The following is a 26939-nucleotide window of genomic DNA, read 5'->3' on the forward strand; positions in this document are numbered from 1 at the left end:
GACCATAGCTAGTGTGTCCTCAATGGAGGAAAGACAGTGTTCCCAGGGCTGGAAGGGACAGACTCAGGCACAGTGTGCACAATGAACAAGGGCCAGGAGGTCTGAGGCATCCAGATATAATCACATGTGTGCTGGCCGATAAGACCTACCCCACAAAAGTGGCCACAAGGTTGAAACTTAACTCCAAAGGACTATGAACTGCCCCCAATAGGCTGAGTGCCACTGAACACCTCGCCTTACGTTTTCCGCAGCAATGCCAGACAGCCTGGAGAGAGCCTCACACAGGTCAGACACGGCCCCCATCAGCGGCACAATCACACGGTACTGCAAAGGAGAGATGGGAGGGGTGACAAGGGTGCTCTGGAAAGGGTGGGATGAGTCAGGAGGAGCAGGCATCATGGAGGGCAGAGGTGCTCCTCCAGAAACAGTGTGTGGTGAGGTCAGGGCCCAGATGAGTGGCCAGCAGAGCAAATAGGCAAGTCTTCTGCATCAACACCCGCCTCTCTATTCAGGTAGCACCACAGAAGCTGGACCATCTCTTTCCCTCCTACACATTGCTTTATTTTTTTCTTAACCTTTTAGAGCCATTCACTACTTCCTTTAAAGAAATGTTACAATTATACAAACTGCCAACCAGTCCTTGTCATAAAGCCAGAAGAAGCATGCAGTGAGCCATCAGCAGGGCTGGACACTAAGACCGGCCTGTTACACCTTTCATTTGGCCTTTTGTTCTGGCCAGGCTCTCCTAGCTGATTTAGGGGTGAACATAACCAAAGGAAGTACTGTTTCTAGTCCCCTAACATTCAGATTCAAGGATCTCTTAGCAGATCAGCCAGGTTCCTTTAGTCAAATGAATGGAACATAGGGGAAAAGGTGACAGAGAAGCCCAGAGAACCTTCACAATATGCCTGAATGACATGGGATTACACAAAGGTCTGAGGGAGGACAAGGGCACACACTCAAGCCAAGTGCCAAGGGGTTTCAGAGGCAGCTGATGGAGCTGCTGCTGCAACAGATGGAAGCAGCCCCACTCTGGGTCTGGAGGCCACTCACAACAAGGGGTACCATGAGGGTGACGATTTCTCTTACCTGGGTCGGTCTGCAGCGAGGGTCAGCGGGAACCAGGAAGATCTCCATAACTCGATCTTTCTTCAAGGGCAGTGGGAGAGTTAAATAGCAAAATGGGTCAAAGGTCACAGAAACCTTAGCACATTCTGGGCAAACCAAGGTAGATTTGAAGAGGCCATGGAACGTGTCCACAATCACAGAGTCATTCCTCAACCTATGATTCTCCCAGGCTTCCTTTGCCACCACCTGGAAGAAAGCAAAGGGGATAAGTAAGACATTCTCAACACCCCCCAGTTCTTAGCCTCTGCATCCAGAATGATTCACAGCAAAATCTGAAACAGACTGTGAGGCAGTCTGTGCAGCCAAGAACTTGGTCCAGGCCAGTGAAGGCCAGGACTGCTCTTAGCATACCAAACTCATTCCACATGCCAGCTCCATGCCCAATCCTACATTTAACCAAGTGCTGATGCAGGATCTACGGGACAGAGACGAACTGAGAGCACTGTGGACACATGGACCTGACCGGGGAAGGACTGCCTCCTATAGGGCTTCCAATGATCCAAAGTCCCTTCAGTGAGCTTTTAATTTATGCTATAGTTCAGCTAGCTCATGGTTTTTCCTTTAAGATGTGAATGCTACTTTGAAGTATTCATATTGATCATCCCAATGTGATAGGTGGCTTAAATACTAAATTCCTTCTTCATAGATCTGAAAATCAAGGCAAAAAAATTTAAGTGCCCTAATAATATTAATAACAAACTATTTTAATCATCATAGATGGATTTTAATGGATTTTAATAATCCCAAGGGCCCACACTACAGGCACTTTACAGTTTTCAGGGTACCCTAGTCTCTGGTTCACCAATGTAATTATACTAAACAAACTGACTCTAACTTGAAGAAGCCCAAGAGGGAGCATCAGGGGTAACTAGAGTTAGCCCCTTTGTAACGTGCAATACATTTCCATATTAGACCTCACGTCCACGTCACAAACAACAGTGAGAGGCAACCAGAGCCCTGGCACCAATACTCCAAGACCAGAAGAATGCCCTTGCACCTCCCAGTAGGAGGCAGCTTCTTTGGAATACTTTTCTTCAAAAGTCTTCAATATCATACCGCATCTGGCCGCCCATTGGCATCCTTCAGCTCCAGGTACGGTTTTTTCTTCACTCGGTTCAGATCTTCGTGCAATCCGTCTAGAAGAAAGGCTAACAGCTCCTGAGAGTCTTGTTGTTGGTAGCCAGAAAACTGAGGGGCAAAACGTCCCACCTGAGTCTACAACAAAAGCAACCACATCAGAAGGCATAAGTTATAAAGAACCAGTGAAGTCAGATAGGAAATTGTCATCAAAAATAACTTTGGGCTTCCCTGGTGGCACAGTGGTTAAGAATCCGCCTGCCAATGCAGGAGACAGGGGTTTGAGCCCTGGTCCGGGAAGATCCCACATGCCGCGGAGCAACTAAGCCTGTGCGCCACAACTACTGAGCCTGCGCTCTGGAGCCCGCGAGCCACAACTACTGAGCCCATGTGCCACAACTACTGAAGCCCATGCGCCTAGAGCCCATGCTCTGCAACAAGAGAAGCCACAGCAATAAGCCCGCGCACCACAACGAAGAGTAGCTCCCGCTCGCCACAACTAGAGAAAGCCCGCATGCAGCAACGAAGACCTGACACAGCCAAAAATAAATAAAATAAATAAATAAATTTATTTTTAAAATAAATAAATAAATAACTTTGCAGTCTGCTGGTACCGTAAGGGAGAACACCCTTGCTCCAGTAGCCTGATTAACTCCTCAAGGGCCTAAAGGTCAGCAGTTCCTACCAGAGAGAAGAGGGCTAAGATCTGAAATCCAGGACAACTACAGACTTGGAACTTGGGCCACTACCCTAAGAGAGGAGTAAAGAGTGACTCCCTCAGTAGCCACATCTCCTAAGTACAGACACGAATCCCTCTCCAACCACCTTCTTTGGTTCAGAGTCTCCCTAAAAAGTTTACAAATGGTACCTGCATCAGCCAGAGGAATCCTCTTAGCCCTAAATAAGCGCACTGTACATAAGAGCCCTCCTAGCCCTAAATAAGTGTCTGCCTTGTATTGCTCTACACTACTGATCCTCAGAGTGCAGTGCCCAACTAGTGGCATTAGCATCATCTGAGAGCTTGACAGAAATGCACCTTCTCAGGCCCCACCCCAGACCTTCAGAAACAGAAACTCTGGGAATAGTAATTTGCATATATTTCCCAGGGATTAATGTGACCATGGGAATGAAAAGAATTTGTTTTCAATTTCAGTAAACAATCTAACATTTTAATTTTCTCATTGAGCTTAGGTGCTATATTTTTTTTCCTCTGTGAATCAGATGCTTCATGAAGGTTCCTTGAACCAAACAGGATTTCCAGATTTCAACACATGGAGGCAAGGCACTTCCCCCTCAGCAGCGAAAAACATTCAGGGCAATGGAAGGTTGAGGTGCTCCAAGTGCCCAATGCAGATCACCCATCTTCCCATCTTCCTAGCTGAGGGACCCAAGTGAGAACTTCCCCTCATACCAACATCCGACAATGTCAGCCCAATTCCTAACTTAGGGGACCCAACTCAAACCACAGTTGGTATACGTTCCAGTCTCAGAGAACCTGGGAGCACCCTTCAGATGATACTGGAAATTAGATTGAATTTTTATGGTCTGCTTAGGGTGTCAACCATTTAAAGAATGCCACTGTAGGGACTTCCCTGATGGTCCAGTGGTTAAGACTTCACCTTCCAATGTGGGGGTGTGGGTTCGATCCTGGTCAGGGAGCTAAGATCCCGCATGCCTCGCAGCCAAAAAACCAAAACATAAAACAGAAGCAATATTGTAACAAATTCAGTAGACTTTAAACATGGTCCACATCAAAAAAACTTAAAAAAAGAAAGAAAAAAAAAGAATGCCGCTGTAGAATACAGCATTCTGAACAAGCAGCTTACAATACAAATGATTATCTGAAGTATCCTCGGCCCAGAGGTGGGGGCTGAGTCACTTAAGTGTGTGCTAAATGACTGAACAGAAAAGAAGGATCTGATCATGTAGTGCTTTTAGCCTCAGAGCCCATCTTAATCCCAAAATGCAGTAAAGGAATGCTTCATTACAACACGAAACCACTCTCCCTAAAATAGGAAAAAGGAAGTATATACGTCAACCTACTTTGAACATGCGAGGTGCCACATGAGCATCCCTTCCAGACCACATCTGCTTAATGAGCTCTGCATAGGCCTCTGCAATTTCCCCTTTCATTCCCAGAGGGTTGTCCCTGTTGATTTCAGCCTCATACTCATCTTTGAGAAAGTAGTCGGTCAGTGGTGCAGTGTTGCTTAAGCACTGAAAGAGAACACGATCACAGCTTACACCGCTTCTGGAGAGCACACAGAGACACAAGATAAACCCAGTTCTAAACGACCAGTGAAGGTCATGCCAACAAAATGAAGCGCTCAGCAGATTCTCTGAAGGGCTCATAACAGTAAGGCACAGCTTCCCAGAGGCTGGTGGCCACACTGTGACTAGCCTCCCAGGGACACTGTTTTGGAAGGAGCTCACACTTACTGCCTAAGAACTGTTTCTGAGACAAGCTCTCTGAGGGCAAAAGCTGTATATCCCAAATGCCTGACACACAGTAATTTTCTGTTCAGTGGAAGATAATAATTTTAAGATGATATTTTTTTTTTTATTGGAAGTGACTGAGACATTCCACTATTTCATGAGAAGGCAAAATATAAGTAAGCCGAAGGCAAAATGTTTTACTAGAGCCAAAACACTATGGGTGGGAAAATCAGGATAATTAGAGAAAACAATAAATAATACCGTACCTGTGTATATTAATTTTAACTCCTTAAATTAAAAAATGAAGGTGGGTATTGGATTTTACCAAATGAGTTATCCTACATCTATAGAGATGATCACATGGTTTTCTCCTTCATTCTGTTACTATGTTAAAAGACTGATTAATTTTTCAAGTGTTAAACCAACCTGGTTTTCCTAGCACAAACCACATCTACTTGTTATGTGTTACCACTTTTATTTAGATATCATTGATTTTGATTTGCTAAAATTTTATCTACATTATTTGTGTCTACGGTTATGAGATACAATAGTCTAAAATTTTTCTTTTTAGAAATTCCTTGTCATATTTTGGTATCAGAGTATCCTGCCTTGTAAAATGATTTGGGGTGCTGAAAGAAGATAGGCATGACTGGTATTTCTGCCTTAAATCTTTGAATACATTCACCAATTCACAAGAATTTTCTCTTTAACCACTGGGCAACCAATCAGTCATGCCATATAATAAAGCCCCAATAAAAATTCTGGACACCAAAACTCAAGTGAGTTTTCACACCTGGCAATGTTCCATGCCTACTGTTACACATCAATGCCAGGAAAGTAAAGCATCCTGACTCCACAGGAAGAGGGCAACAGAAGCTTTGCACTGAGAACCCTCCTAGACTCTGCCCTACTCCCTTCTTAACCTTGCCTAATTTTAAATCTGTATCCTTTCCCTATAACATACCATAACTGTGAGTATAATTACTTTTAAGTGAGTCTACAAGTCTTTCTAGCAAATTAACAAAACTGAGGGTGGTCTTAGGGAGCCCCAAACTTGCAGCTGGCGTCAGAAGTGAAGGCAGTATTAAGGACTGTGCCCTCCTAACTTTGTAGTTGGACCCTAACTCCAGCCCATGCCCAAAACAGTACCATCACATAGTATGTGCCCAAAAAATATTTGATGGATGAATAAATGAGGTTTCAAAGGGAGGATTTTAGGATTTTCTCCAAGCAGGGGCATGAGGTGAGACAGCTCGCTGGTGAAAAGATGGTCAACTTCAAGCAGGAATAATTTGGCTTAGTACCAGCTACTGTGAGTTCTCATCCCATTAGAGACCAACCAGGCAAGTATTCCAGTACTTTCTGAGATCATTCCCTAATGGTCAACAAAATTCAACATACTTTTACTGTAAAACCAAACCTAGAACTGATTAAGAAGACATTTTGAGGCCAGGAACACTGAGGAGGCCATTCTGTACTACCCAGTGGGACATGCCTTGGCAGGGATCCCTGAAGTACTAACAAAGGGTCGTTAGGGACCCCTGGGAGAGGATCCTCCCAACACCTTAGAGGCCGCTCCCACCTGAGCCTCAAGTACTGTGAAGACACAGTGTTACTGAGATGGCAGCTCTGCCCCCTACCTGCAAGGCGGAGTTCATGAAGCAGGTGTTCCCCAGGTTTCCAAGTCCACAGAGCCCAGGTTGTACATGAGTTGATGGGGACTCCTGACAATTATACGAAGCAGAAAAGCCAGATCCACTGGAAAACATAACCCACATCAGCAATAAAAGTGAGTGCTGCTCACATGCCCTCAGGATGCCTTTTAGGGCTCCGCCGGGGCCTCTAGAATTCTCACTTGATAATAACCCCGTGATACAAGGTCTCTTTACTCCCCTCCCCAGCCCTCCAGCTCCCCCAACCCCCTGCCTTGATTTGACATGATAACGGGTGGTGAGCACATCCTTAAGGGGAGAAATGCTGTTTGAATCCTTTGCTCTCAGGCTTTGGCAAATGCTAATTTTGTATCCCTCCAGAAGGCTAACTGCCAGGTGACTTCGGGGAAGAACACTGGTTACCAAGATCAAAGCTTGCACCTGCCACCACCCACCAGGCCACACTCAGTCTTGACTGTGCCTGAGTGTGCATGCACTCTCTCTCTCACCTGACCTTCCTCTTCCACCCTGTCCGTGCTATATGGCAGGTGCTCCTGAAACACTCGGAGAAAGGATCACAGCCATGCAGAGGGGAAACAGGCAGGGTCCTCCCACAGCCAACAATCATCCCCGCATAGCTATTCTGCCAGACAGCCAGCCCATTCCTTCACAGACAAATGCAGTGACCCCCATGACCACCAACTGACTTAGGCTGTAGGGAAAACACCAGCTCGCAGGAAGAAAAGCAATGTACATCAGAACTAGGAGGCACAATTTACTGTGGGTATGAAATGGAGCAAGAAACCACATGCAGCATGTTCCCATGGGGAGCCCTAATCCCACTATGCTTAGTGTAGCAGCAGAGGAGCTGTCCAGGTACGGCCTGGGAAAGGACTCAGAGGGAAGGGAAGCAAAGTGAAAGGACCTGCTCTTACCCCCTGCTGATACCGGAACTGTGCATCCCAGAGGTGTTAGTGCTATCACCATTTGAAATGGGAGAGGCAGATACTGAGGAATAGGGACTTGCTGATGATGTTGGAGAGGTAGTAAAATTTCTGCTAGGCGCAGTGCTTGATCTGGGAGAGAGAAGCAGAAACAATGCTACTGACATTTTGCAAAAAGCAAGCCCTATTTAATGCCTTAGGTCTCTTCTCAAGAAATAAATGTTCTCCATACTCAGTTATTTAAAATTAATTGCAAAAAGCCCATTTTCATGCTAATTCAAGACAAATTTTATTTAAGTGAGAGTAAAGAAATTAATTGATCTTCCTGTCTCATTCATCCACATGGTCATATACTGAATCTTTCAGTATATGAAATGTTTTATATATGTTTTAGTATATGTTTTATCTTTCAGGATAAAACACAAGGTTGATCTTCAGGGCATCCTAGTTTGATTTACAAATGATAAGTTTCCCTAAATTTTAAGAGCTACCAGTGAAAGACAAAGAAAAATGGTAATAAGAGATGAATTTCCCCCAAAGTACCTGACCCAGATTAAACAGGTGGCTATTAAGTATAACAATAGGAAAATGGCAATTTAGTTTCACTGTGCTATTTGAGGAAATTCCTTTTGTTTCCTTAAATTTACCAAATGTGAATAACCTCTGTTTCAAACTCATGTTTCAATATTTTTCATAGCATCTTATTTTAGATTTATTCCTACTTTCAGATTAATTAATTCAAGGGCTAATTGCCCCAAATCTTAAATTGATATCAAACGGGACTTCCCTGTCGGTCCAGTGGTTAAGATCCCGCGCTTCCACTGCAGGGGGCAAGGGTTTGATCCCTGGTTGGGGAACTAAGATCCCACATGCCGCATGGTGCGGCTCCCCTCCAAAAAAAACTTATATCAATTTTATCGTATTTTCTACTAAAATTCATATAGGAGCTGTCTGCATTGTTTCAAGTATGTACAACTGTGATTTTCCTTCTAGATTTGGGGTTATTTTTAGAAAAGAGAAAATAATTAAGATGCATTGTCCCTGCAGAGTGCCCAACCTCATGTGATCCGATGTTAACCAGGGTTCCCCTTGAGAAGACAGTGGGACGTGGCAACAAACATGAGTGATCCTGTACCCACACTGTAGGCAGATGTCAGGGAACTATCCAGGGGCCTAAATGGGCGTCAGGAACTGAGTTCTCCTTCACATTCTGCGGTCACAGCAAGGGAGGGGGAAAGAGGGCTCCCCAGCCTCTCACCCACCCATAAGGAAACGCACCTTCTCTAATCTTGAAGAGCATCTGCTTCACTGAGCCTCATCTCAGCTGCAAAGGAGTCCAAGAACTCAGGCAGCTCCTTAAGTAAGGCTTGTCAGAGCCAAGGGCACTCTCTTCTGCCACACAGGTGACTTAAGCATACACTTGAGGCCTGTCTACTGTGATGCCGGTATGCCCAGCCTCCTATGCAGGCAGGAAAGTCACTACCCAAGACTGGTCTGATATGGCAGACTCAGTTATCTCAGGTCTGGAGATACCACAAGATAGCGAAATTCAATTTCTGACATACAGTACCTCAAGGCACATGGCTTAACACTCCCTTTTTTAGTAACTGTTCACTGGTAACTTATTTTATTCCCTGAACTTAAAAGGGCAAAAATCCATATAAAGCCACTACACATATCCAAGACCTATCAACTTAAACAGACAACATTCTGGTTGAAATGAAAGAAAACAGGGAATTCCCTGTGGTCCAGTGGTTAGGACTCTGCACCTTCACTGCCAAGGGCGTGGGTTTGATCCCTGGTCAGCAAATTGGGATCCTGCAGGCCACACGGAGTGGCCAAAAAAATAAATTTAAAAAAACAAAAAAAAGAAAAAAGAAAAATTTTATTTGACATTCGTTTAAAATGTTCTAGAAAATACTGCCAGTAGTTTTCAGAGTAAATTCGGTCAAAAAGAAATCCAACAGTGATTACATAAGGATATTTTTTATATGCTTGAAAACTTATATAATACAAAGTTTTTGTTTGTTTTTTTACTCTACCTTTGACAGACAAATCAAAAAGCAAGACCTCTGTACAGAAGTGACTTGTAACTGAGAAACGCTTGGGCACTTGTCACTTGTCACCAGGCAACTTCACAGCACACCCTAGGGCACTGCAAGCCGGGAAGTAGGCAACGGTAGGAAACGCCTGACGTGAAGCAAGACCTCACTCTCAAATGTGACCGAGTCTCATGCAACAAACTTTCTGAAAACAGAGGTTACATCTCCAAATAAGGATCCCTCTGCTCCTAAAAGATACTCTGGTTAAGCCTCTGGTCTCCTGGCACCTTTCTACTGAGATATTTCCTGATCCTAGGCATGTCCAGTCATTATCATCACAACGAAAACATGCCCTGACCTATGGCTGAGTCTCTGTAACATATTCATGCCTGCCCTCCTTGCTCCATTGCTCTCTGCTTGCCTCTCAGATGTTCTCCAGGCCAAATGCCACTCTGAGGATGAGTCCATTCTTTAAGCCCACCCTCTGACTTCAGGTATTCAGAGGCCAGCATCTGGCATTATCATTAGGACAACAATCAACTCTTAGCCAGAATTCTCACTGCCTTCACAACATCCTAAGCTGTGATCGCCCCGTCCACCAACAATGTTAACCCTCACATGCATGTAACTCAAATCTCTATTTCAGGAACACTGGCTTCTTCCAGCTCTGGGCAAGCAGCCTTTAAAGGGGACCGTGGTGCAGAGCTAACCAGGCCTTATAGACATAAGGCAAGTAAAGTTAGAGAGAATTAAAGAGTTAGAGAGGGGCTTCCCTGGTGGCTCAGTGGTTGAGAATCTGCCTGCCAATGCAGGGGACACGGGTTTGACCCCTGGTCCAGGAAGATCTCACATGCCGTGGAGCAACTAAGCCTGTGCGCCACAACTACTGAGCCTGCACTCTAGAGCTCACGTGCCACAACTACTGAAGCCCGCATGCCTAGAGCCCGTGCTCCACAACAAGAGAAGCCACTGCAATGAGAAGCCGGTGCACTACAACAAAGAGTAGCCCCTGCACCGCAACAAAGAGTAGCCCCCGCTCACCGCAACTAGAGAAAGCCCGTGAGCAACAACGAAGACCCGACGAAGCCAAAATTAAATAAATAAAGTTATAAAAAAAAAAAAATAAAGAGTTCGAGAAACAGAAAAAATGAGGCCAGATCTATAGAGAACCTTGGAAGCACTAACACAGAGGCTGGAGCAATCCACAGGAAGGAAAAAACCATCTGAAAATGCTCAGAGTTTACCAGGTGGCTCTCACTAGTGAATAAAGGAGCTGAATGAAAACAATTTCATTATGTTGTCCTCCTGCCAGGATATATGTAAAATTGATTCTACAAGTGGGTTAAAAAAAAAAAGGATTAAGCCAATCATTGTCTTTCCCTGGATGACATACTCACTTGATGTACTTTCCCATTCCCTCAATTTTATCGTGTGTCGTCTTTGACAGACAACGTACTACTGAACAGGGCTGGTTTAAAAAACAGAAAGTCGGATTTGAGAGCTTGTCTTTTTAATGAGTTGAACCCATCTACAGTTATTCTAATTACTGTTATAGCTGGACTTAATTCAATCTCCCTTATTTTCTAATAACCATACTTTTCAGTTGTTTTTTCCCTTCTTTCTTGCCTTCCACCTGAGTTTCCCTTTTTTATTTTATTTATTTATTTTATTTTTAATTTTTTTATTTATTTGCTTTTATTTTTGGCTGTGTTGGGTCTTTGTTGCAGCGCGGAAGGAAAACCACATTCACAGATAGACAAAATGAAAAGCCAGAGGACTTTGTACCAGATGAAGGAACAAGATAAAACCATAGAAAAACAACTAAATGAAGTGGAGATAGGCAACCTTCCAGAAAAAGAATTCAGAATACTGATAGTGAAGATGATCCAGAACCTCGGAAAAAGAACAGAAGCAAAGATCAAGAAGATGCAAGAAATGTTTATCAAAGACCTAGAAGGATTAAAGAACAAACAAACAGAAATGAATATTACAATAACTGAAATGAAAAATACACTAGAAGGAATCAACAGCGGAATAACTAAGGCAGAAGAACGGATAAGTGACCTGGAAGACAGAATGGTGGAATTCACTGCCACGTAACAGAATAAAGAAAAAAGAATGAAAAGAAATGAAGACAGCCTAAGAGACCTCTAGGAAAACATTAAATGCAACAACATTTGCATTACAGGGGTCCCAGAAGGAGAAGAGAGAGAGAAAGGACCAGAGAAAATATTTGAAGAGATTATAGTTGAAAACTTCCCTAACATGGGAAAGGAAATAGCCACCCAAGTCCAGGAAGTGCAGAGAGTCCCAGGCAGGATAAACCCAAGGAGAAACACGCCAAGACACATAGTAATCAAACTGACAAAAATTAAAGACAAAGAAAAATTACTGAAAGCAACAAGGGAAAAATGACAAATAACATACAAGGGAACTCCCATAAGGTTAACAGCTGATTTCTCAGCAGAAACTCTACAAGCCAGAAGGGAATGGCATGATATATTTAAAGCTATGAAAGGGAAGAACCTACAGCCAAGATTAATCTAACTGGCAAGGATCTCATTCAGATTCGACGGAGAAATCAAAAGCTTTACAGACAAGCAAAAGCTAAGAGAATTCAGCACCACCAAACCAGCTCTACAACAAATGTTAAAGGAACTTCTCTAAGTGGGAAACACAAGAGAAGAAAAGGACCTACAAAAACAAGCCGATAACAATTAAGAAAATGGTAAGGGGCTTCCCTGGTGGCACAGTGGTTAAGAATCCACCTGCCAATGCAGGGGACACGGGTTTGAGCCCTGGTCCAGGAAGATCTCTCATGCTGTGGAGCACCTGGGCCCGTGTGCCACAACTACTGAGCCTGTGCTCTAGAGCCCGCGAGCCACAACTACTGAGCCCGTGAGCCACAACTACTGAGCCTGCAAGCCACAACTATTGCGCCCACACACCTAGAGCCCATGCTTTGCAACGAAGAGTAGCCCCTGCTCGCTGCAACTAGAGAAAGCCCGTGCACTGCAACGAAGACCCAAAGTAGCCAAAAATAAATTAAATAAATAAATAAAATATCATTTAAAAAACAAAAGAAAGAAAATGGTAATAGGAACATACATATCGATAATTACCTTAAATGTGAATGGATTAAATGTTCCAGCCAAAAGACACAGGCTTGCTGAATGGATACAAAAACAAGACCCATATATATGCTGTCTGCAAGAGACCCACTTCAGACCTAGGGACACATACAGACTGAAAGCGAGGGGATGGAAAAAGATATTCCATGCAAATGGAAATCAAAAGAGAGCTGGAGTAGCAATACTCATATCAGATAAAACAGACTTTAAAATAAAGAATGTTACAAGAGACAAGGAAGGACACTACATAATGATCAAGGGATCAATCCAAGAAAAAGATATAACAATTATAAATATATATGCTCCCAACATAGGAGCATTTCAATACATAAGGGAACTGCTAACAGCTATGAAAGACGAAATCGACAGTAACACAATAATAGTGGGGGACTTTAACACCTCACTTACACCAATGGACAGATCATCCAGACATAGAATTAATAAGGAAACACAAGCTTTAAATGACACAATAGAGCAGATAGATTTAATTGATATTTATAGGACATTCCATCCCAAAACAGCAGATTACACTTTTTTTAAAAAATTTCTTGGGGCTTCCCTGGTGGTGCAGTGGTTGAGAATCTGCCTGCCAATACAGGGGACACGGGTTTGAGCCCTGGTCTAGGAAGATCCCACATGCCACGGAGCAACTGGGCCCGTGAGCCACAACTACTGAGCCTGCGCTTCTGGAGCTTGTGCTCCGCAACAAGAGAGGCCGCGATAGTGAGAAGCCCGCGCACTGCAATGAAGAGTGGCCCCCACTTGCCGCAACTAGAGAAAGCCCTCACACAGAAACGAAGACCCAACACAGCCAAAAATAAATAAATAAAAAAAAATAAACTCCAATCTCTTTAAAAAAAAAAAAATTTCTTTAAGGCTAAGTTTTGGGGTTTTTAAAATAAATTTATTTATTTATTTATTTATTTATTTAGCTGTGTTGGGTCTTCATTGCTCTGCATGGGCTGTCTCTAGTTGTGGCGAGCGGGGGCTTCTCATGTTGCAGAGCACGGGCTCCAGGCACACAGGCTTCAGTAGTTGTGGCACACGGGCTCAGTAGCTGTGGCTCGCAAGCTCTAGAGCGCAGGCTCAATAGCTGTGGTACACAGGTTTAGTTTCTCCGCAGCATGTGGGATCTACCCAGACCAGAGCTCGAACCTGTGTCCCCTGCATTGGCAGGCGGATTCTTAACCACTGCACCACCAGGGAAGTCCTACACTTTCTTCTCAAGTGTGCATAGAACATTCTCCAGGATATATCATATATTGGGTCACAAATCAAGCCTCGGTAAATTTAAGAAAATTGAAATCATATCTTTTCCGACCACACCGCTATGAGCTTAGAAACAAATTACGGGGAAAAAAACGTAAAAAACGCAAAGACATGGAGGCTAAACAATACATTACTAAATAACCAAGAGATCACTGAAGAAATCAAAGAGGAAATCAAAAAATACCTAGAGACAAATGACAACAAAAACACGACGATCCAAAACCTATGGGATGCAGCAAAAGCAGTTCTAAGAGGGAAGTTTATAGCAATACAAGCCTACCTCAAGAAACAAGAAAAATCTCAAATAAACAATCTAACCTTACACCTAAAGGAACAAGAGAAAGAAGAACAAACAAAACCCAAAGTTAGTAGAAGGAAAGAAATCATAAAGATCAGAGCAGAAATAAATGAAACAGAAACAAAGAAAACAATAGCAAAGATCAATAAAACTAAAAGCTGGTTCTTTGAGAACATAAACAAAACTGATAAACCTTTAGCCAGACTCATTAAGAAAAAGAGGGAGAGGACTCAAATCAATAAAATTAAAAATGAAAAAGGAGAAGTTACAACGGACACTGCAGAAATACAAAGCATCCTAAGAGACTACTACAAGCAACTCTATGCCAATAAAATGGACAACCTGAAAGAAATGGACAAATTCTTAGAAAGGTATAACCTTCCAAGACTGAACCAGGAAGAAATAGAAAATATGAACAGACCAATCACAAGTAATGATACTGAAAATGAAATTCCAAGACTGAACCAGGAAGAAATAGAAAATATGAACAGACCAATCACAAGTAATGAAATTGAAACTGTGATTAAAAATCTTCCAACAAACAAAAGTCCAGGACCAGATGGCTTCACAGGTGAATTCTATCAAACATTTAAAGAAGAGCTAACACCCATCCTTCTCAAACTTCCAAAAAATTGCAGAGGAAGCAACACTCTCAAACCCATTCTATGAGGTCACCAAAACCAGACAAAGACACTACAAAAAAAGAAAATTACAGACCAATATCACTGATGAATATAGATGCAAAAATCCTCAACAAAACATTAGCAACCAGAATCCAACAACACAATAAAAGGATCATACACCATGATCAAGTAGGATTTATCCCAGGGACGCAAGGATTCTTCAATATACGCAAATCAATCAATGTGATACACCATATTAACAAATTGATGAATAAAAACCATATAGTCATCTCAATAGATGCAGAAAAAGCTTTTGACAAAATTCAACAACTATTTATGATAAAAACTCTCCAGAAAGTGGGCACAGAGGGAACCTACCTCAACATCATAAAGCCCATATATGACAAACCCACAGCAAACATCATTCTCAATGGTGAAAAACTGAAAGCATTTCCTCTAAGATCAGGAACAAGACAAGGATGTCCACTCTCGCCACTATTATTCAACACAGTTTTGGAAGTCCTAGCCATGGCAATCAGAGAAAACAAAGAAATAAAAGGAATACAAACTGGAAAAGAAGAAGTAAAACTGTCACTGTTTGCAGATGACATGATACTATACACAGAGAATTCTAAAGATGCCACCAGAAAACTACTAGATCTAATCAATGAATTTGGTAAAGTTGCAGGATACAAAATTAATGCACAGAAATCTCTTGCATTCCTATACACTAACAACGAAAGGTCAGAAAGAGAAATTAAGGAAACAATCCCATTCACCATTGCAACAAAAAGAATAAAATACCTAGGAATAAACCTACCTAAGGAGGTAAAAGACCTGTACTCAGAAAACTAGAAGACACTGATGAAAGAAGTCAGAGATGACACAAACAGATGGAGAGATATACCATGTTCTTGGATTGGAAGAATCAATATTGTGAAAATGACTATACTACCCAAAGCAATTTACAGATTCAATGTGATCCCTATCAAATTACCAGTGGCATTTTTTACAGAACTAGAACAAAAAAATCTTAAAATTTGTATGGAGACACAATAGACCCCGAATAGCCAAAGCAGTCTTGAGGGAAAAAAAAGGAGCTGAAGGATCAGACTTCCTGACTTCAGACGATACTACAAAGCTACAGTAATCAAGACAATATGGTACTGGTCCAAAAACAGAAATATAGATCAATGGAACAGCATACAAAGCCCAGAGATAAACCCATGCACCTATGGTCAACTAATCTATGACAAAGTAGGCAAGGACATACAATGGAGAAAAGACAGTCTCTTCAATAAGTGGTGCTGGGAAAACTGGACAGCTACATGTAAAAGAATGAAATTAGAACACTCCCTAACACCATATGCAAAAATAAACTCAAAATGTATTAGAGACCTAAATGTAAGACCGGACACTATAAAACTCTTAGAGGAAAACATAGGAAGAACATTCTTTGACATAAATCACAGCAAGATCTTTTTTGATCCACCTCCTAGAGTAATGGAAATAAAAACAAAAATAAACAAATGGGACCTAATGAAACTTCAAAGCTTTTGCAAAGCAAAGGAAACTACAAACAAGACGAAAAGACAACCCTCAGAATGGGAGAAAATATTTGCAAATGAATAGACCGACAAAGGATTAATCTCCAAAATATATAAGTTCATGCAGCTCAATATTAAAAAAACAAAGAACCCAATCCAAAAATGGTCAGAAGACCTAAACAGACATTTCTCCAAAGAAGACTTATAGATGGCCAAGAAGCACATGAAAAGCTGCTCAACATCACTAATTATTAGAGAAATGCAAATCAAAACTACAATGAGGTATCACCTCACACAAGTCAGAATGGGCATCATCAGAAAATCTACAAACAACAAATGCTGGAGAGGGTGTGGAGAAAATGGGACCCTCTTGCTCTGTTGGTGGGAATGTAAATTGATACAGCCACTATGGAGAACAGTATGGAGGTTCTTTAAAAAACTAAAAATAGAATTACCATATGACCCAGCAATCCCACTACTGGGCATATACCCAGAGAAAACCGTAATTTAAAAAGACAGATGCATGGGCTTCCCTGGTGGCGCAGTGGTTAAGAATCCACCTGCCAATGCAGGGGACACAGGTTCGAGCCCTGGTCCGGGAAGATTCCACATGCCGCGGAGCAACTAAGCCCATGCACCACAGCTACTGAGCCTGCGTTCTAGAGCCCGCAAGACACAACTACTGAGCCTGAGTGCCACAACTACTGAAGCCCGTGCGCCTAGAGCCTGTGCTCTGCAACAAGAGCAGCCACCCAATGAGAAGCCCACACACCACAAGGAAGAGTAGCCTCTGCTCGCCACAACTAGAGAAAAGCCCGCGCGCAGCAACAAACACCCAATGCAGCCAAAAATAAAAATAAAAATAAAAATAAATAAATAAGTAAGTAAGTAAGACACATGCACCCCAATGTTCACTGCAGCACTATTTACAATACCCAGGTCATGGAAGCAACCTAAATGCCCATCGACAGACGAATGGATAAAGACAACATGGTACATATATACAATGGAATATTACTCAGCCATAAAAAGGAACGAAATTGGGTCATTTATAGAGACGTGCATGGATCTAGAGACTGTCATACAGAGTGAAGTAAGTCAGAAAGAGAAAAACAAATATCATATATTAACACACATATATGGAAACTAGAAAAATGGTATAGATGAACTGGTATGCAGGGCAGAAATAGACACACAGATGTAGAGAACAAACGTATGAACACCAAGGAGGGAAAGTGGCGGGGGTAGTGGTGGTGGTGGTGGGATGAATTGGGAGATTGGGATTGACATGTATACACTAATATGTATAAAATAGATAAACTAATAAGAACCTGCTATATAAAAAAATAAATTAAATTTAAAAATTTTTTTAAAAAAAGGAAAGGTTTTTTTTTTTTCCCTTTCACCTCCCAATGGTTATTCTTCCGTTCTTCTTTAGTTTACAAATCCCAAGTTTTAGTTAGAGCCCTTCCAACTGCTAAAAGACATTTCCCAGCCTCCTTTGAAGCCAGGTGTGGTCATATAATTGGCCAAAGAGATGTAAAGGCAGATTTTCTATGTGATTTCTGGGAAATCTCTTTAAAAGGAAGGGGCATGTCCTTCTTCCTGATTCCTCCTCAGCTACTTGAATGCAGGTATGATTGGTTCAGCTCCAGCGGTCATCATGGACCCTGAGTTGACCACCTTTAAAGTTGAAGCCTCGCACAGTAGAGCAACATGACAAAACAGCTGGATTTCTAATAACAGCAGCATTGAACTGCCCACCTCAGAAATTCTTTTTGGAAAGATATAACCATGTACGTTGCTCGACATGCTAATTTTCAGGTCTTTCTTCATTGCCACCAAAGCTTTCCTAATCAATACAACATGTTACATAAAAGATGTAAATTCTACTTTTGTATTTCTGGTAGTTACTCCACTAACTTACTAGGATCTATAACTGTTTTTATTTTTCCCCATCAATTACTTCAACTTATTAACTACATTTCCCTGCAAAAGTAGTTCAGGACATTCTCATCTCTCTGTACTGCTTCCTGTCTCCTCACCTGTCTTCCATGTTGGAATTACCCAGTATTTACTTCTGGATTGTGTTATTGATAAAGGCTGCTTTCTTAAACTTTTCTTCTTACTATTACTAAACTTTTTTTAAACTTTTTATTGAAGTATATTACATAGAGAAATATATACATTATGACAGTACAAAAATCAAGACATTCCTGGGAATTGCCTGGTGGTCCAGTGGTTAGGACTTGGCGATTTCATAGCCATGGCCTGGGTTCAATCCCTGGTTGGGGAAATAAAATCCCAAAAGAGGCATGGCACAGCCAAAAAAAAGAATCAAGACATTCTCACCAAGCGAATACCCCTATATAACCAGTACCCTCAGACCAAAAAACAGGACAGCACCACCCCCCAGGTGTCTTCCTCATGCTCCCTTCAGTCATGATTCTTCCCTAAGCTAACCTCTATCATGACCTTGACACCCATAGATCAGTTTTGCCTGTTCTTAAGCTTTATATCAAGGGACTCAAACAGTATGCCACGTTTTGTGTCTGGCTTCTCTCATTCACATGGTTTATGAGACTCAATGTTGCTGTGGCTGGAGAGAATTCTATTGCGTGCATACACCACAATTTATCTATCCATTCTATTTTTGGTGGACATTTGGGTTAGCTCCAGTTTGTGACTATGACAATCTGTGCTGTTGTGAACATCTTTGAATGTATCTTTAAGTGAATGTGAGATGTATTTCTGTATGCCTAAGAGTGGATTGCTGGGTTGTAGAATATGCACACAATTCGTCATTTAGTACTTTTTGCTAAACCTTCTAAAGTCACTATACCAGTTTATATGCCCCATCAGCAGGGTCCAACACCTCTACAACACTTGACACTGTCTTTTTCATATAACCATTCTGGGGGATGTGCAGAAGCACTGCATTATGGTTTTAATTTGCCATTTCTGGATGACTGCTGAGGTTGAGCACCTCCCCATATGCTCACTAGCCACACGGTAGCCTCTTTTTTTTTTTAATTTATTTTAATTTATTTATTTTTGGCTGTGTTGGGTCTTCGTTGCTGCATGTGGGCTTTCTCTAGTTGCAGAGAGTGGGGCTACTCTTTGTTGCAGTGTGCAGCCTTCTCATTGCGGTGGCTTCTCTTTTTGCAGAGCATGGGCTCTAGGTGCACGGGCTTCAGTAGTTATGGCATGAGGGCTCAGTAGTTGTGGCTTGCCAGCTCTAGAGTGCAGGCTCAGTAGTTGTGGCGCACAGGCTCAGCTGCTCCGCGGCATGTGGGATCTTCCCGGACCAGGGCTCGAACCCGTGTCCCCTGCATTGGCTGGCAGATTCTTAACCACTGTGCCACCAGGGAAGTCCGGTAGCCTCTTTCTTAAAGTGACTGTTATAGGTTTTCTTGCCCTTTTTTCTAGAAGGGGTGTCTGACTTTTTCTTACTGACATTAAGGGGTTTCTTTGAAATTCTGGATATAAACAATCTGTCAGACATACATATTGCAAATACCTTTCTCACTCTGTGGCTTGCCTTTCCACTCTTTTAGAACAGTCCTGAATTTAAAAGTCATCCACTCGGGCTTCCCTGGTGGCGCAGTGGTTGAGAATCCACCTGCCAATGCAGGGGACACGGGGTGGAGCCCTGGTCCAGGAAGATCCCACATGCCGCGGAGCAACTAAGCCCGTGCGCCACAACTGCTGAGCCTGCACTCTAGAGCCCACGAGCCACAACTACTGAGCCCACGCGCCACAACTACTGAAGCCTGTGCGCCTAGAGCGCGTGCTCCGCAACAAAAGAAGCCACCGCAATGAGAAGCCTGCGCACCACAACGAAGAGTAGCCCCCGCTCGCCACAACTAGAGAAAGCCCGCGCGCAGCAAGGAAGACCCGACGCAGCCAATACATACATACATATATACATAAAATAAATAAAAATTTAAAAAAAAAAAAAAAAAAAAAAGGTGTGGGCAGAGCTGTGTTCCTTGGTGGGGGCTCTAGGGACTTCTAGAGGCTGCCCACCTTCCCTGGCTCATGGCCAGTCAAGTCTTTCTCACACTTCACCACTCTGACTCTGCTTCTGCCCTCACATCTGACTCTCCTGTCTCCCTCTTTCATTTATAAGGACCCTCATGATTATACTGGGCCTACCCAGATAATCCAGGATAATCTCCCCATCTCAAGATCCTTAATCACATCAGCAAAGTCCCTTTTGCCATGTAACCTAACATATTTACAGGTTCTGGGGATTAGGACATGGACTCTGGGGAGGGACATGATCATTATTCTGCCTACCATAGCTATTTTGTCATCTTCTCAGGAACTGGTGACCAGAGTTTCTTAAACTGAAGTCCATGGCTAGGCTTCAGGGTGCCTGTAAAACCCTTGAGATTATTGGCAAAATGTTGCGTCTTCCTGCATGTTTCTTGAGAGAGAGCTCAGAGCTTTCATAATTTTCAAAAGAGCTAAGAGCCCATTACTACAAAACAGTCACGGTTCAGGGTCTGACTGAGGGAAGAAAGCAAAGACCAACACTGTCCCCATTAACTACTGGAACACAGACATGATTCCCCCATCTTATACCATAAGAAAAATTCAACACTTCTGTCTCCTTCGCAGAACATGCATTAACTTCACACCACACATGAACATCTCCTGAGACACAGGTGCCTGGAGCCCCAGTTAAGGAGCAGAGTAATTCCCCCAGCGAATGACAAGGACAACAATGAGAAACAGGCCCCTGGGTAAAGAGTGGGATGGCATCAAACTATTACCTTTAAGTCATGCAAGACCCCATGCCTGAGCCCTCTTCTCTTCCATCAAAGCCTCTAACTATAGGTGGAGAAAATAAATGCCCTTGACAGAGACAAAGCCACCTCTTGGCAGAGCAGATTCTGGCCCAGATCCTGGCCCCTTCTCTTCTCCTTTCATTCTCAACAAGCAGAGGCTCACTGCCTTGTTCACACACCTGACAGCTTCCCCTGAGATGGGTGCCCAGCATGCTGCTTACCAAAAGCCAGGATTATAGACTCCGGATACATAATCGAATATGTTTTCATCTGATTTAGAATTTTATTTTCTTAGCACAAGTAACTGCCTTAGGAAATAGTGTCTCTCTTACACCTGTGTGCCCAGCTGCAGGGAGAAAAAGTCCACTTACTTTGACTGCAGGGTCTGCCTTGGCCACGTGCCATCTTCATTTTGGGGCTCAATTACTAGCACCTGAGTGAAAGGGGAAACCATATTAGGAATGTGCAAACCATCTCACTGTTGACATGCTCAGAACCAAAAGATACCTGTTCACACACCCTGGGCAGAGCTGTCTGCTGGGGCATGCCTTGGGCCCTCCTACCTGACCCTGGTACAGCCCAGCATCCTGCACAGTGTTGTCTAGCTTGCTCAACTGGTCGTAGGTGTTGCTCATGTATTTGTTCCACAGCCGTGTCTCACGGTCCGCAGGGATGTTGAACAGCTTCCGCATTTCCTTCTCAATGGTTGCTGGGGACAGGCAGAAACATCACTCAGGGCTTTCTCCAGAAGCAAGGCCAGCAACAGCCATGGCAAGCTAATGCTCATCCTCCGTCCTTTTCAGATGGTCACTGGATGCTCTGGATCAAAACTTCTGACCGACCTCAGCCCCTTGGTGACTCCTAAGGCAAACATCTTCCATGGGCATCCTCTTGCACTCATACAACCAAAAATTGTCCCTATGCTTCCCATTCTTTAATGATGTGGGTCCCCATTTTTAGCACAGAAGCAACATGGAAAAGTCAGAAAACTTATCTTTGGAGTTAAAGACAGATTTGGTTTCAAATGCTAGCTTTGCTGTTTTCTCACTGAGATTTCTGAATAAGTGACATTAATCTCTCTGAATCTGCATTTTTTCGCCCTTATTACCATATGTTAAGTGGGCAGAGATCATGCCCAGTGTTTTATACAATATGATTCCCAGGCTTAGCTGTCCACAAGAATACCCTGGGGAGCAGGCTCCCAGGTCAGGACTGGTAACCACAACCCGAGATTATCTGGGTAACAAGTCTGAAGAGGGTGCCCCAGCTTCCCTCTCATTAGTCACAATGCCCTGCACTCTCACTGGATACCTGGAACTCCAGCCCAGCTACTCACCGATGGTGTCTGCCTTGCTGAAATGGCAACTCAGCACATTGGTGGGGTCACTGTTCTCACAAAGCTTCAATTCCAGCAAATACACCTCTACCTTGCAGTGCTTGACAAACAGGCCATGCTCTACAACCTGTGAACAAGAGGCACGGGTGAAGGAGCAGCGGTTCCACACCAGGGCAGTCTTGGAAGCAACATGTCTCATCAGTGGCAAAAGGCAGAATTCACATGATAATCAGTTTCCCTAAGTGATCGGGGGGTCAGAAGTACAGATTTTTAAAGCCACTGGCATCTGTCCTAGTTTAAAAACCTTACTTCCACTCATTAGGGCCAACCAAGAGCACCTGGATGGAACCAGAGCTGGCAACAACAGTGCACAACAGGAAAGTCATTGTTCATCTCTTAGTAGGGATCATGATGCCTCCCTTGCAGGGTCTGCAGAATTAGAGGCCTAGAGAATACAGTTAAAGCCCTTGGCAGCACGCTCGCCACATGGCAGGACTGTGGGCAGGAGCGGACATCTGCGGGAGGCCGGCATGCCCCTAACCATTTGATACCTAACCCCTCTTGGAGTCCCAGGTTTCAAGCTGGAGAAAGAAGGTAGTTCTGGCCCTGAAGAGCAACTCTTAGGAGCTTGGCCTCAGGACTGCAGCCCTTTCCTACTCTGCTAAGAAGGGAAACTAAACACCAGGCAGAGTAAGAAATTTACCCAATGCCTACATATCAACAGTCATGTGGACTCCTGTAATGTCCCCATCCAGTGGGATAAGCAAACAACTGTGGGAATCAGGCTGGTGGTATTCTCACCAGTCCTGTCTACCAGAGGGGCTAACAATCTGAGTTTCTCCCAGGGCCTGCCTTCCCTCAAGAGACTGTTCTCTCGGATATAAACACCTGTTTTCCGAGGTACTCAACAGTGTGACCAGAGATTCTTAAGCACAGGGGGAGGGACTTCGTGGGTGGGGCAGTGGTTAAGAATCTGCCTGCCAATGCAGGGGACACGGGTTCGATCCCTGGTCCAGGAAGATTCCCACATGCCACGGAGCAACTAAGCCTGTACACCACAACTACTGAGCCCGCGAGCCACAACTACTGAAGCCCACACGCCTAGAGCCTGTGCTCCACAACAAGAGAAGCCACCACAATGAGAAGCCCGCGCACCTCAATGAAGAGTAGCCCCCGCTCACCGCAACTAGAGAAAAGCCCACGCGCGGCAATGAAGACCCAACATAGCCAAAAATAAACAAAAAACAAACAAACAAACAAAAACGCACAGGGGGAAAAGCAATATCAGAAAGGTTAAGTTAAACAAGAAGCAGTACATTACTGTATATCCATATGACTCCAAGTGAACTTTCTCTCATAGAACCTTCCAGAATGTGCTCTCACTGCACCGCTGGACATATCCCAAGCCACTGGGCAGCTGTGATGTCTGGAGGCCTCCACTCAACTTCTTAGGTATGGCCAGTACCCCAGGAAACCAATACCAGTCAGTGTCAGGGAGCACTCACAGACACTGACCAGCAGGTGTAACAATTCATGTACTCACTTTTCTGACAATGGGCCGCTGGCCTTCTACACAGCCATACCAGTTTAGTAACTTATTCCAGGCCTCGGCTGGGACCAATACATAGTCCAATTCGTCAATTAAATGTTCTTTCAAGGTCTGACTCTCAGGATCTGAAAAAGGAAAACAGCACATAGCTCACTGCTCTTCTCCCCAGAAATGTCTGTTTTACATGATTCTTATGTACTTTTCAGAAACACGAAAAGCATTTATAGGAACAAGTACAAAATTCCAAAATTCTGTCACTGGCCATAACACAGAGCAGACCTGGAGTCTTTAGTCATGCTTTCTGAACATCTTATGAGGAACTTGTATTTCTTCCATAGTTGGAGGGAGAATGAAAGAGAAAAGAGAAAAACTCCAATTTACACTTTCAAAGTGCTTCCAGATTCCACAATTAAAATTGTTTACTATGAATATTTAACGTAATATTCTGCTTAGTGAAACTGCATTTTAAGGTCAGATATCATCTTCCTTTGAAAGATTTACTAAGAAAGCAAACAAACAAACCATTGAAGTTAAATTTATTTTACCAAGAGTCATTCAGCATTCTTAGTTTTCAACACTCCAAGTGAAAACTCAGCTGGACACCAGCCATGTGGAGGGAGAACACCTTTAACATGCTAAGCATCCATCTTACACCCCACACGGAGGCAACATGACTGTGAGTCAGAAAAGGACATCCATGGTCTGAAACATACTCTCTCAATGGAGGACCAAGGGACTGGATCAAGGGAAGACTAATCATCTCCCATCAAGGAAGCCTCCCTGCTAAGCCTGTGCCCATCTACACCCACTCCCGCAGTAGTGGAAGCCACTATTCTCCGCCAGACAAATGAAACCATGAAGCCGGGGAAGCAAAAAGTACCCACAATGGTGCAACTCATCTGTAATTCAAGGCAGACAATGTTAAAAACAAAAAACAAAAACAGCATGCACAAGGTGACCAGGGCTTCCTATCACCTCTCCCACCAGTTTACACCCTACCCCATGAGGTCTTCTGCCCTTCCTCAGGGCGAGTTTCAGATCTGATCCACCTCTGCCTTTTTCATTTCCAAGGAAAAAGGAAAGGAACTAAACAGCCTTGGAGAACAGGAATACCAAGGTGAGAAGGATGAATGGAAATACAAAATGTGGTATATACACACAGTGGGATATCATTCAGCCTTTAAAAAAAAGGAATTCTGACATGCCGTTAACATGGATGATAAACCTTGAGGACATTATGCTAAATGAAATAAGCCAGTCACAGAAAAACAAATACTGTATGATTCCACTTACATTAGGTACCTAGAATAGTCAGACACAGAGACAGAAAGTAGAATGGTGGTTGCCAGGGGCTTGGGGGGGAAGGAGACTGGAAATACTGTTTAATGAGTATGGAGTTTCAGTTTTGTAAGATAAAAAAGTTCTGGAGATGGGTTGTGCAACAATGTGAATATACTTTACACTACTGAACACTTAAAAATATGCAGATGGTAAATTTTATGTGTATTTCACCATAATTTAAAAGAAAAAAAAAAAAAGTGGCTCCTTCTCACTGATAAGCCAACCACCTTCCACACCAGCTCTGGCATGATTAATACTGATCGACCACCCCTTTTCTATTCAGCAACAGAAGGATGGCACAGGGGTAGTACTTATCAGTCTACTTGAAACAAGAGCTTCTGAAAAAAACTGACACCTAAACTCCAAGGTTTTCTCTGATCTGCAAATTAAAACTCATAAAGGTTATTCACGTGTCTTACTTGGAGACATACACCTTCATTTCTAACACTAAGCACTATGCAGACCTGGCCACGCATACTGTGCCAAACGGCAGCCAGAAACCTTAAAATGTGGGAAAGGAACCGAGAGCTTTTAGCATCATCAACCCCAAGTACATCAATTCTTACAAGGCTTTCTCCTCTGGGGCTCAGTGACAATTTTCTCAAAATGTCATTCTTATGACACTATAGGGCAAACACAGGAACTTAACTGGAATTTTCAATGCAGTTCACTATTTTCACTTAAAACTGGATCAGTCTAAGGGCAGTGTGCTAAAAATCACACATGAGTTTTACAAAAAGGATTTAGGCTCTGCAAATTTCTCCAACAGAGGCAAATAAAGACAAAAAAGGAGAGCACAGTTTGGTCTAAGCATTGGGATTCCAAATATACAGCAGGGGCACAGGTGGAAATAAGAGAGGGGTGCTCTGCAGACAACATTAGCAAGTTGCCCTACCCCCTCCTCCCTACATGTTCAAGAGCCCCTTCTAGGTCATTCCCCATTCTAGGGTCATTCCATGACCCTAGGAGGAAGGCAGCCAGACTGGGCCAGAGATAGACCATTCCCACACTGTCAGTGTTCCAGGGTCTGAACGGAATGTACTTCTCACTTCCCAAGCACACAACAAATGTTTTGAGCCTAAGCCAGGTGACATCAAATTGGAAGACCGCAGAAGGAATGCTTGTCCTTAGCTGAAGGTCAGGCAAAATTACTTCAGAGGGTCCCTCCAGCTCTAGCGTTCTCATCACCAATACTATTAAAAGCCTTAAGAATTCTCCTTCTCAAAAAAAAAGAGGGAAAACGACAAAGTGCAAACACAATGCAATTATCCTTTGGAGTAACTTCATGGTATACTGCCACCATCTGACTTACATCAGTAAACAAAGCCTATGACATTATTGTCATTCAGACCTCCCCTAAAACACGGTGTATGCTGAAGCACTGCTTTTTTTTTTTTTTTTTTTTTTCACTGCTCATTTTTAAAAACACCCAGGTAGTGTTATGTACTTGAATCAAGCCTCAAAAGCCTCATGCACTGTCTGCCTTCCTGCTGCCCTGATTGTGGGCCCAGGCAACAGATCACCTCTGTCCTGGTTGCAAGGGAGTCTAAAGCCAGGCAGAACAAAGCCTAGGAAAGGCCAATTGCCATTTCTGTGCATCTAAAGGTGCAAGCCAAGCTCAGGTGTGTCATACATCACTTTTTCAGTCATTTCTTCCATTGGGAGCTGACTGTGATCATAACTCTACTAACCTTCCACCTCCCCTTACACTACTTCTATGACAAACACGGCCATCACAGGAATGCTTGATGAATGTTGACAGGTCTACAA

The 26939-nt window shown here is 43.2% G+C and overlaps 1 protein-coding gene across 5 annotated transcripts in view; it reads right to left on the reverse strand.

Moving 5' to 3' along the window:
• Positions 1-26939, reverse strand: part of USP4 (ubiquitin specific peptidase 4) — a 45816-nt gene that overhangs the window by 16245 nt on the left and 2632 nt on the right. For 3 of the 5 annotated variants that reach the window (XR_005021757.1, XM_036868101.1, XM_036868104.1), the window contains exons 3-12: positions 23823-23953; positions 22280-22406; positions 21507-21652; positions 21315-21376; positions 7229-7369; positions 6282-6399; positions 4249-4422; positions 2185-2343; positions 1090-1314; positions 241-324 (exon numbers count right to left, since the gene is read on the reverse strand). Coding sequence is in view for 4 of the 5 variants with exons in the window: in XM_036868101.1 (XP_036723996.1) it covers positions 241-324; positions 1090-1314; positions 2185-2343; positions 4249-4422; positions 6282-6399; positions 7229-7369; positions 21315-21376; positions 21507-21652; positions 22280-22406; positions 23823-23953 (1367 nt within the window). In the remaining variant the exon portion in view is untranslated. Of the gene's footprint in view, positions 1-240; positions 325-1089; positions 1315-2184; positions 2344-4248; positions 4423-6281; positions 6400-7228; positions 7370-21314; positions 21377-21462; positions 21653-22279; positions 22407-23822; positions 23954-26939 lie in introns of those variants that run through there. The other 2 variants (XM_036868102.1, XM_036868105.1) reach the window with 2 other exon arrangements.

Source organism: Balaenoptera musculus, chromosome 11 (assembly GCF_009873245.2).
Source record: "Balaenoptera musculus isolate JJ_BM4_2016_0621 chromosome 11, mBalMus1.pri.v3, whole genome shotgun sequence".
In the NCBI taxonomy this organism is placed as follows: Eukaryota; Metazoa; Chordata; class Mammalia; order Artiodactyla; family Balaenopteridae; genus Balaenoptera; species Balaenoptera musculus.